Source organism: Cricetulus griseus, chromosome 3 (genome assembly GCF_003668045.3).
Source record: "Cricetulus griseus strain 17A/GY chromosome 3, alternate assembly CriGri-PICRH-1.0, whole genome shotgun sequence".
In the NCBI taxonomy this organism is placed as follows: Eukaryota; Metazoa; Chordata; class Mammalia; order Rodentia; family Cricetidae; genus Cricetulus; species Cricetulus griseus.
The window spans coordinates 121,775,996-121,788,120 of NC_048596.1; the positions used below are offsets into that span (position 1 = coordinate 121,775,996).

The window sequence follows — 12,125 nt, forward strand, 5'->3', positions numbered from 1 at the left end:
GGATTAAAGTCATGGGCATGCACCTGGCACATTTGATACCTGTGTTAAATCAAATTCACATTAAAATACAGGATATTATAAACATTAAGCAAAGTTCTTTTATGCTCTTTTCCAACTAAAGCTTCATTACTAGAGTCAACCACTGCTTTGAATTCTTTGTGGGTTTTGCCTTTCAAAAAGTCCATATAAATGAAATGATACAGCAAATGTTTTTGTATGAGGCTACTTCCATCTTTCCTGAAATTTTCCATACAGCTGGCATGTGGTGTTCTATTTTATTGTTTAGTACCGTCACCACATGTATGTATCTCAGATTGACTAAATAGCCACTTATTCTTTTCCATATTTTATTGGCTCTTCACATGAGTCTTGTGAATTAGGTTCAAAAAGAGGAGGCAAAGATAAAAGGGAGAAAAAGATTAAAATACCAACGGAGTTTCATCTAGACTGTTTTGCTATAATAGCATAAGAGATCTAACCTTAACCTCTACCTCCTTTCATCTCAAGTTTAAGTGCAGAGTACCGATAACTCACATCAATTTTCATTTGCTATGGTTCCTCCACCCATGATTCTTGGTCTTCTTCCTCTTTATTTCAGGAGTTACTAAAACGTCTGTGGGGGTAGGTTGGGAAGGCTTGTGGGCATGGTGGCCAAGGAGCTCCCAGGATCTGATCTGCCTGTCTCCACCTCCCAGCACTGTATTAGACATGTGAGCCAACACACTTGGCTTTCTACTGGGTGCTGGGATCCAAACTCAAATTGTCATGTTTGTGCTGCAAGGCCTTTACCCCAAGCCACTTCCTCAGCTCCCAACTTCTTGTTTTTAGGTTGCTAGCTAGACTTCCTATCATGTTATTTGGGTTCTTCATCACAATAGAATTTAATTCTAACAAGGGAATCAGAATGTTCTTGCAGTGTTTCTAACAATTCCTCTTCATCTTTGCCCTCCTGAATGTTTCTCTTCCAGGTACAGTTAGGGCCTGAGTTATCTCATAGGACCCATGTTGGTTGTGTTCCTTTTTGACCACTGTACTAATTTTTTCTTCCAAAGTCATGATCAAAATACCTGACCAAACAACTAAGAGACAAAGGCTTTATTTTGGCTCTTGGTATCAGAACTTTTACCCAGTCATAGCAAGGGAAACATGGCAGTGAGAGAATGTAGCCAAAGCTTGTTCATATGACAGCACATAGGACAGCAGTTAGACCAGGGCTAGAACCAGAGGCAGGTATCATCTCCAAAGACCTGCCCCTAGTGACCTCTTCTACCAGCGAGTCCAAATTGAAAGGCTCTATAACCTTAAAAATAGCATTCAGAACTGTGGGATCATTCTAGGTTCAAACTGTAACAACCACACTTATATGCAAAGGTCTATCATGGTGTGGCTAAACCACAGAAAGGTTTGTAAGCTTCAGCTGCTATCTGCTCTCATGCTGGGTGCACTTTCACACAGCTCCCCAGAGCCGCTCGAAAGCTGATATACCCAGGAGGCATTCGACCACAAGGGGTCTGCTGGAAGATTTTAATATTTTTCAAGTTACATTTCCTGAATAAACAGCTATTAGATTCTTTGGATGGTGTGATAATCAAGGACTACATGTACTGTCCTAGCCTATCAATCTACTCAACAAGCCCTCCTCACAGTACTGTTTGAATCTGTAGCCATGAGAGTCCAAAGTCATTGCCCTGTCTACTTCTGAGTACAGGTCTATAAATAAACCTGCAGACCCACAAGAAGTAGGAATCTTTACATTCACAAGGAGTGGAAGAATCCTTAACAGGCTGGGGGCAGAAAATGAGCTTTTAAGAAAAACGAGAATGGCTGTGACAAGGTCTTGGAGGCAACAAAACCTTTCAGAGCCTGAGCCTTCCTGCTGATAGGTACTGCCTGTCTTAGGAGTCCATTAATCCTTTGCCAAGACAGGGGAAAATCCAAAGCATCTTTCTACATTTTATTCTTTTCTTCTTTAGCAGAGAAGATAGCTGGAAAAACACAAATGCTAGTATAACAAGGATGAACTTTATGTGGAGAGCTATCAAACACCCTGAAAGGGCTGTAGAAACTATATCACCATATGATTAAGGTTGAGTATCTACTAACAACCAAAGTCAACCAGTAAGGATGCAGTGCCTGTTCTTAGGGCATTCTCCTTAAACCTATAATCATCTCTAACAAAATTGTGGGAATGACTGCCACCCTCAGAGACACTTACACCTAACTTTCACTTCTTTATATAATCCCAAGAGGACACAGGATAGAAACATCCACTGGGATGTGTTTCTCCTTGCTTTCTGTATAGAAAATATTCAATGGGTTCATTCTAAGCTACCTGAGTTTGACTGACTGGTATGATACAACTTTCTTCCAGGAGAAACTACTCAACTTACATGCTCTCTAGCCACAAAGACACTGAACTAAAGCAACTAAATAGAACTTGGAAAATTCAGAAAAAATAAATAGAACATCTGTGCTGCACACCTCACCTTCCACCCCGATGAACTTTTACTTGAAGTTTAGGCAGTGGCAAAGAGGGCAGTGTGCAGACTTATATAAATTGAAGAATAGAGAACATTTGGAAGAAACAAAATAGACAAGTGCCGTAGTGGCTCAGTGGTTAAGAGCATTTGCTGCTCTTTCAGAGAACCCAGATTCAGTTGCCAGCACCCACAGGTCAGTATCTGTAACTCCCAGTTCCAGGGAATCTGATGCCCTCTTCTGGCCCAAGCAAAACACTCACATGCAAAAATAAAAACAAATAAAACATCACTGGTATAGTTGAGTGAATCTTTAATACTAACATTCAGCAGACAGAGCCGGGGGTTCGCTATGAATTCTAAGCTAGTCTACACAGCAACTTCCAAGATAGCCAGGACTACATAGTAAAGTCTCATCTCAAATGAAGGAATGAGTAAATAAATAATAAAATATTTTAAAGAATAAAAAACAAAATTTCTTCTTGGTCAAATTGAAAGTTAAGGCTAACTTCAGCAAAAAAGTAAGAGCAAAGGAAACCAATCCCATTTTTCTTTGCAGAACCTTCCTCTTAGGACTGGCCTGTTTTACCCTTTCAGAGAGTTGTTTTTGACCTGTCAAGGTTTATTAATGTTTTGTGCCTTGAAAGGTAATGAAATAGTGGCCATGGTATATTCAAAACAACCAGCCTACAAACCAGGCTACACTCCTGCCCACTTCATTGATGAAAAAATTAAGAATTTAATGTTTTCCATAAACTTCCATACAGAAGCCAGGATATAACAAGTTAACTCCAGTTCCCTTATTTCTTTCCACTTAAAAACCCCAAACTAAGCCAGGGTTTCTTAACTTCATGCCCAAGGTTTAGAAGGGCTGTGAAATTGTTACATGTAAATGTATATGAGTAGGCAGCTATATGCAGTCCCCCCCCCCAAGGAGAAATATGAACTACTTCCAAAGGAGTCACTGACCTGGGGGTGAGAGTTGGGGTGAAGAGCACTGTATCTCAACAATTAGTGGGAGGATTACCATAAACTTTGCATTCAGAGTACATCCAAGCTGCCGAATATTTATCAATGTTTTGTTCCTTTTGAATTGCTGAGTGGTAATCAATTGTGTGGCTATATCACAATTGGCTAGTATGCTCACTCAGAGAGGGATGTGAACTGTTTCTAGTGATACATGATCAATGCTACTGTAGGCCTATTTGTATATACACATTTTGGTGAAGATATACTTTCATTTTTCTAGGGTAAATACCAAAAAGTGGAATTTTAGCTGATAGAGAACTACTAAACTTCTTCGAAGTTGGCATTTCTACAAGCAGTATGGGAGATATTATTCTGCATTCATGTCCAGACTTCATCTTTTTAACTTTAGCTGCTTGCATCAACAACTCTGGGTACTATGACAAAATGTGAGGTATTCACATAACTGAAAACAAGTGATTCTTTTTTTTTTTTGAGACTAGGCCTCATATATCCCAAACTGACTATGGACTTTCTATGTAGCAGGGGATGACCTTGAACTCCTATATCTACCACCTTCTATGTCTGGAAAAACACGTGAGCTTCACCACACCCATTATACAGGTGCTGGGGATTGACCCTAGTTCTTCATTTATGTTACACAAGCACTCTACCAACTGAGCCACATCTCCTTTGGGTCATAATTTCAGTCTGTGAATGGTTCCATTGTTTATGGGCCTACTATGAGGCAGTAAATCTCAGCAGAACAGCATAGTAGAAGAAAGCAGTTAAGCTCATGGTGACCAAGAAGTAGAAAGGGGAAAAGCCAGTGACATGATGTACTCTTCAAAGTACACCCTCAGTAAAGGACTTCCTTCAAACAGGCCTACCACCTAATAGTTCATTCAGCCAGTAACTCATCAATGGATTAATCTACTTGCCCCATGATCCAATTTTCTGTTTCTCAACAACACTAACTGGGTCCCAAGCCCCAACAAAGGTGCCTTTGCCAATACTTTATATCCAAACCATAATACTCACTGTATCAAGTATGAAATAATATTTTCTTATTCCTAAAAGTATACAATGAATAAAGCTTGCCAGTTTCCTCTGACCAAAGACAAGCAAGAAAGGGACTGGAGAAATGACTCAGCATTTAAGAGTATTTGCTGGATCTGACAGAAGCCAGAGGTCAAATCCCAGCATCCATGTTGGGCAGGTCACAAAATCTACTGTAATACACACTCGCACACATGCACACACACATGGCACGTACTGGTAGGGGGTGTTTAAAAACAAAAAGACATGGGAACCCAAGGCCTAGAGCTTTTGACCTTTGTTTCTCTCATTGTTCTATTTAATTACCAGAACAGGATCAAACTAAGTCCTGGGCCCTCTTTAAATAAGACAGGATAAAACTCTAAAAATAATTGTTCCCACATCAATATAGAAATGGCAGGAGCTGTTAAAAAGAATCAGGATCCATCAATAGGTATTCAGGCTCTAAATGTCACATATTTGGACCTTAATATCTTAGCAGTACAGATGTTTCTTGGGTACTGTACTAATAACTGGGGAAAAAAAAAAAAAACAGTTTCCTTCTAGATTTGATTGTCCATACATTTTTCTGTTTTACCTGAACAATCCAGCTTTGGCAGCATTTGTTACCACCATCAGTATGTCTCAGGAGCATGGGGCATATCGTTCTGCTGTTTGTTCACAGCTTATCTTTAAGCTTGATTTAATAAAATCAATGCCAGCAAATATTTCCTTTCAATTTGATCAAGGAAGAGTCAATTTATCTGACTGGCCTGAAGAACAGGAACTAAGCATGGCTTCAGTCTTTAGGAACTAACTCCTCCTCTCATCTGCGGAAAGGCAGACTTTTGCTCTGCTCACCCAACACAGCAGTATAATTGAAGCTGGGTGGACTCCAAACACCACGTAGGATCATATGCTCTTTTAGAGATAAGTACAAAGTGTAAGCAAACCCTTCTGTCAGAAGCCTGACTGCCACTCTTCCAATGGAGCTCTCACCAGTATTGAAAAAACATTCTGAGTGCTATGTGGGAGATTTCTACATGTTTTTCAATTGGATTTACACTAAGGATAGAACAGGATGTTATTCATGAACCCAGGAATATTTTACTAAAAAACAGGTATTTGTAATCACAATATCTAGATATCATTTGCTGTAAGAATAATTATATGGGGAAACCCTTGTCTAATTAGGAGGGTTTATTAAGTATTTATTACAACAGAAGTGTTTTTTTTTTTTAATGTGGTTCTTTAAGAACCTTTATATGGAGAGCCATAGAATCAATACCCTTAGCAAGGAACTGTGGAATTCCTCAACGCTACCTTGATTTCATGCTTCCCTGACACACTTGATGGGGAATGTACTACTGTGTATGTTTATCTTATTGTTTGTTAAATAAAATACTGTTTGGCCAATGAGATAGCAAGTTAGATGGAACTAGGAGTCAAAGAGGATTCTGGGAAATGTAGTAGAGAAGTGCTGATCCAGGCAGGAAGTGACATAGCAAGGAGACTCATATTTAAGCGAAAGAGAAACAGGAAGGGCCCTCTTTTCCCCTTCCTCCTCCAGCAGCAGGATGTGATCCAACGACAAGGAGGGATGCCAATAAGGCTTCCGATAAGATAAGTCTTATAACATATATAGATTTATGATAGTTAAGACTGAGCTAACAGATGAGGAATCCTAGTCATTGGCCAAGCAGCTTTAAACCTAATACAGTTTCTGTGTATTTATTTAGGCCTAACTCGGGCAGGCGGCTGGGGCAGAGCGCACACGTGGCGGTGGGGCATGGCAGCTTTTGGCAGAAAGATTTATCGTAACACACACTTCCTTACAGCTGCTTTCCAACAACTCCACTGTATTTTTACAGAAACCCAGGGTACAGAAACAAAAAGCTTGTACTTATAATTTTGTGAATAAACAGCTATTTTCCTCATGGAGTATAAATAACCTGCCTTAATTAAAAAAAAGGAAAGCCAGGCCCACAGAGATGTGCCAGTCTTCTTAGGTTACGTCATTGGGAGAAGAGAGTACTCTGTATAGGCATTCTAATTTACTCAGCCATGCAGGAAACTTGAACATAGAGCTTGTTCAAAAGCAGAAGCATCCCAAAGCAGTTTGTGAGTCGTGTGAATTCTCACCATGCAAGGTGTGATCTGCCCCTAAGACGTTCCACTCTGCTGGCAGTTTCAGGTGTCTGAAGGCCAGTGCCACCCTCTCATCGAGAGAATTGACATCTCCAGAAGGGGGTCCTGACCGAGCGAGGAAACGAGTGAAGTTCAGAGCCTGCTGATTGCCAGCACTGGTTGCCAGGAACTGAGCAGCATCATATGCCTCATCCTGAACAAAATGGAAGTCTTCTTCAGCTACTATAAACACGGGCAGGCCCCTTCTTGAAGCACAGAGCAGCACCTTCACCGTCTCACAGCAGTCATGACCTAGAAAAAGCACAGGCAGCAAAGAAAATTGAGTTTACTGATGAAAGAAGAACCCTAGCAGGTCAGTTCAGCTTTCTTCGTGGCACACAAGATTTCTCCTCCTGAAAGAAAACTTTTCTCTCCCAGTTTCATAAAATTCTATTCTTTACTTTCTTATTGTTATTCCCAAATATCGATGATATCTTTAACAAATAGCGAGCAAAAAAATTATTTTTCTTTCCCTGTCTCCCTCAAAGTGGTAGGAGCAGAATATAATAGCTATTTGAGATCAGTGTTAGAAAATTGAGAAAAAGCAGTACATGCTCTGTTAAATATAATCTCCATTTTGGAAATACTTAATTCTGAAAAGGTAGGAAAGCGTGGAGAAGACAGTCTTGTTCTGTAAGAATACATAACCTACAGAAGCTTTGTGCTGCTTTGTCCTAGAAGTCTGGCTCTGGTGGAGCTTGAAGTGGCATGCAGTTGTTTAGCCTCAGGTCACGTGGTGCCTGCTGCTCTGTATAGTAGGAAGGACAGACCGCTTCATGTTTGCCTTTTCTGAGTTGGGCTTGTAGCCACAACATTGCATCATCTTTATTTGAGCCAGGTGATTGGATTGACATGCTTATTGTCTTAGTGGCTGAGACAGGTAGAAAGTATCTGGGAGTGGCAATTCTTATATAACTTTTGGACCTTGGCTTGCATAAAAGCTTATCCTTTTAACCGTGCTACAGTCTTGATTTACTGTATGGTGGTGCAGGGCTCTCTGTGCTGCTCCTCCCTTATCCCTGTTCTTCCTGTTGTTATTTCAGTTCTAACTCGGTTTGGTAAGCCTTGATCTTGTCCCAGAATCTAGCTGGGGCTAAACTGGAGAGTTTTGGGCTAATTTTATTGGCAGAGGAGATTTGAAGGCGGTCTAATATTATGTTATTAGTGACCATTCTTAAGCAGATCTATAATGAAAATGACAAAGCAAGCAAAAATAAATACAAAATATACAGTCTGAGGAGAAAAAGAACATCAAGAAATGCAATGTTGGAACCAAGGGTTGTAATGAAAGACATAAGGATGTGAAATGGAATAAAGGGACTGGTGCCCTTGGGCACAGCTGGACCCTAGCTAAGCTTCCAACAAGTAAAGGCATAAGGAATTATCTGTTCTTAAAAAGTACAACAAAGCTTACATAAATGGTATTCAAAAAGGCAGCTATGTTCCATCCCAAGCAGGCAGTCTAATTTGGTAGCATTGATCACGCGGGTTATGGATATAGAGTCAGGAAGGATACAGGGTAAAAGGGTTGTAGAATCTTCTTCCATTGTCTGGGTGGGGGTGGGGGAGTGTTGTAGAAGCCCTGAGAGACCACTGCATAAAGTTGTGAAAATGAAGCCTGGATTACACTGGAGACCTGAGGATGATGGAGGTACCAGCGCCATGGATGTCTGCCAGAAAGGGTTACATACAGGAAGTAGAACCAGTCCAAGAGAGAGAAGTGTGTTGCAGTCAGCAAAGTTAGAAGGGTGGTGCCATCTAAGCCCTTTGACATCAGACACTGAACAACAGGATTTGAGAGTCTGTCCCACTGGGTTTCAGTCTTACTTTGGTCCAGTTTTTCCTCACTATACCACCATTCCTCCCCTTTTGAATGGTGATAAATATAATCTGTGCCACTATATATTTTAAGTATGTAATTTGATTTTTTTAATTTGATTTTACAGGGGTTTACAGTTAAGAGACTGTGTTGAGTCTCAGAAGAGACTTTAGACTTTGAAATGACATTGACTCTGTGAAGAGAGTATAATTTTCCATTATAGACCACCAGCCTATAGGGGTCAGGGAGTAGAGAGTAGTGGTTTGAATGAGACTGGTCCCTACAAGCTCATATGAATGAACAAGTGGTAGTTAGTTGGTGGAACTGTTTGGGAAGGATTCGGAAGTGCGGCCTTATTGGAAGAGATGTATCACTGGGGTCAGGATTGAGGTTTCAAAAGCCGCCACCATTCCCAGTTAGGTCTCTCTCTGCTGCCTCCTTGTGGATCAAACTGTGAGCTATCTGCTACTACTTTAGCACCATCCTGCCTGTCTGTTACCATGTTCCCTTCCATGATAATCATGGACTCAATCTCTGAAGCCATAAGCACCAAATAAACTGTTTCTTCTCTAAGTTGGTCTTGGCTATCGTCTCTGCCACAATAACTGAACAGCAACTACGACATCTCCATGTGTATGTAGGCACACATGCACATGCAGGCAAAACAATCATCTGCATAAAACAAATCTTTAAAAAAAAAGTACTTGTCTCACCAAGTGTGTGGTCAAAACACTTAAGATTGGCAGAGTTACACTATCAGGCTCAAGATAGGTTTTTAATCCCTATATAGTCTCAAATAAAACATGAAGAATTAAGGAGTCTTCATTTTTTAAAGCAAAAGGCTGGGGGATATAGATCTAGGGATAAAACAGTGCAGATGCATCCATAAAGCTTACTACTGCACAGTTGCTCTAGAAAAATGACTGTCTGGGGAGAAGTGTTAGTCTCATGTCTGCCTTTGTACACAGTAAGTGAAGAGACATACAGATCTACTGCTACACTGCAAAGGCAGGATAATTTTATTTAATTTGATACAATAAAAACAGAAGTTGTGGTGAAGTACAGCAGCAACATTTTTCAGCTAGTTTCCATGGTGTTTTTGTTTCCATTCAATTTCCTGGTAACAAGAGGAACATAATCAGAGTTTTTTTTTAAAGGGAAAATACTGAAATTTTACTCAATTTCTAAAAGAAGCTATCTTATAAGATTCAGAAAGAAAACAAACAAAATACAAAATAAAACCAACAAAAAAACCCAAAAAACAAAAACAAAAAAGAAAACCCAGAAACTGTTGAGGGGAGAAAGTCCTAATTTTAAGAGTACCTAAGCCTCCCATAAGGTCTACTGCGTTAACAAGAGAAACAGAAGACAAATTATGAGATATGAAGCATCTGTTACCTACCAAGTAAACTACAGGAGATAGTGATGGACAAACTATATTTGAGTGCTAAGTTCTACTACAGGTAGGTATGGTTATCCTAATGCCCAGCCTTGAGGACTGTTTCTCTGATCATAAAACGATAGCACCAACTTTACAAACTGTTGAAAATATCAGAAGGCTACACACAAAGCATATGGCAAACAGGCAGCAGAAACTGGGAGTTATTCTCAAAATACTGCTGCTGTTTAAGTAACACACCAAAAATTAGATTTCCCAAAACTTAACAAAGAGTTTCACTAGACAGCACAGGCCAACAAGCCTATAAGACAAGTTGATGCCTTTGACACTGCAGAACTGAGAAAATAAAGGGATAAAAGACTAACAAAGACACAAGAAGCACCTAAGTAAGAAACAAGTTATCTAAGGTTAATGGTCCTCTTAAAATCATTAAATTCTAGGCCCTGTGGGTCAAAAGTATATGTGCCTGAGGTTGGGAAAGCTTCCCTGCAAGCTTCTTTCCCTGCAAGCCTTTTATCACTGACTAAAGCATACGTACCCATGGAGACAAAAAACTGCCACAGATAAACAAAAGTGCTAAAAAATGACCCAAAAAATTACTTCATTTCCTGTTAAACTAAAAATGGAACACATCCCATCCGGGCCATCTTTTCTGAGACTAAAACAATTGGGCCTTTGTTTTATCTATGATCTAAAAAGGAACCCTAAAAACGCTTGCTGGACTAGCCCAGGCCAATCCCACATAGAAAGGGTGGACTAGTCAGCAGTGGGAGATAAACTACTCAGTTTATCAAAGAAGTGTTTAACAACCCAGTGTGATTTTCTCCCTCATGAAGTTGCTGTGGAACAGCCAGGTGAAATGCTCAGTCTGCAGACTGCCCCTCCCCTTGAAGAGACGATCACATAGAGAAACATGTGCTCTCACACCACTACATCTGGTGTATTTATAAAATGCCTCTATATGCACAAGAATAATTAAATAGGAGGGGGCAAACAAATAAAAAACCAAACAAAAAGCACAACAGCAAATCCAGAACCCGGTTGAATTCTAAAATTCTGACTTCCTATATTCCAGTCAAAACCTTTATGGTAGTGCTTCTCAATCCTTCTTCCTGTATCATTGCTCCCAGAAGTCTTTTTAGCTTTTCCTATTCTACCTCTCTCTAATAAAATCTGAATTTAATTGTTATATGTATTTGTTTATGTGTATATGTACTTTATATGTAAAGAATAAGAATTTCTGTCACACAGACATACCCCCAAAATCTAATTTATACTCCCAAATTTACCATTACTATTGTAATACATACGCTGGGATTACAGTGCTGTGTGCACAGGTCCAAGGTGATAAATACATATATAATATCAAAACATTATTACTAGGACACTGAATAACAGATGTGGTTACTTTTCCCTTCCTTCAACTACTTCTAGCTTTGTTTGTCCAGTATAACAGTTATATGTACTGCATTAACTAATCTTAAAAAACAAACAGAAGAACTCAAAGCTGTCAAGAAATACACAGTTGGATTACAGAGACTATCATTGAGTATTCAGTTAAAAAATGGCTAATAATTAGTAGTAGTGAGGTTATAAATATTCTTTTGACTAAACAAATTAAACTCTCCTAACTTTTTTTTTCAAATACTTATTGATTTGATAATCAACCCTTGCTGTTAAAAAGTATCTTGGTTCACAGGGAATAAAAATACACTGTGCTATAAGCACAAGACTACTCTAAAAATCTAAGATCCAATTTTTTCATTAGCCAAAAGGGCCTTGTAAACACAATAGTTTGTTTTTCCTTTTCACAATGAAACTACCTTACATGGTCAACTATCCTTGTTAAGTATGAAACAAATGAACAATACTTAAGTGTTGAGTCTAATTTGACATCAATGAAGGTTTGTAATTTTACTGCCAAACAAAAGTCTTATCATGGATTCTAAAAGCAAATTAATAGCATACACCAAAGCCTTTCACAACACAATGTTCAGAACACACTAAATCTCTATTCCATTTTTAAATTATAAAATCATTATTTGCTTTGTCTAAACTAACTACTAAAAGTGAACCCCCAAAAGAGTACTGTATATCCTAAGAATGCCTTTGAGATAGATGGTTCAGTAAAATTGAAATTACATTCTTCAATCAGCCATCTTAAATGCCGCTTTAAATTTTTGTTTTGTTTATTATTATTGGAGGAGAGGGGGGCAAGCCTGACAGGATGCACATGGAG

General features: G+C 39.2%; 1 protein-coding gene across 9 annotated transcripts in view; it reads right to left on the reverse strand.

Moving 5' to 3' along the window:
- Akap13 (A-kinase anchoring protein 13) overlaps positions 1-12,125 on the reverse strand; it is a 285,104-nt gene that overhangs the window by 166,721 nt on the left and 106,258 nt on the right. For all 9 annotated transcript variants that reach the window (XM_027408158.2, XM_027408162.2, XM_027408164.2 and 6 more), the window contains one exon: positions 6,624-6,920. In XM_027408158.2, the coding sequence (XP_027263959.1) occupies positions 6,624-6,920 (297 nt within the window). The remainder of the gene's footprint in view (positions 1-6,623; positions 6,921-12,125) is intronic.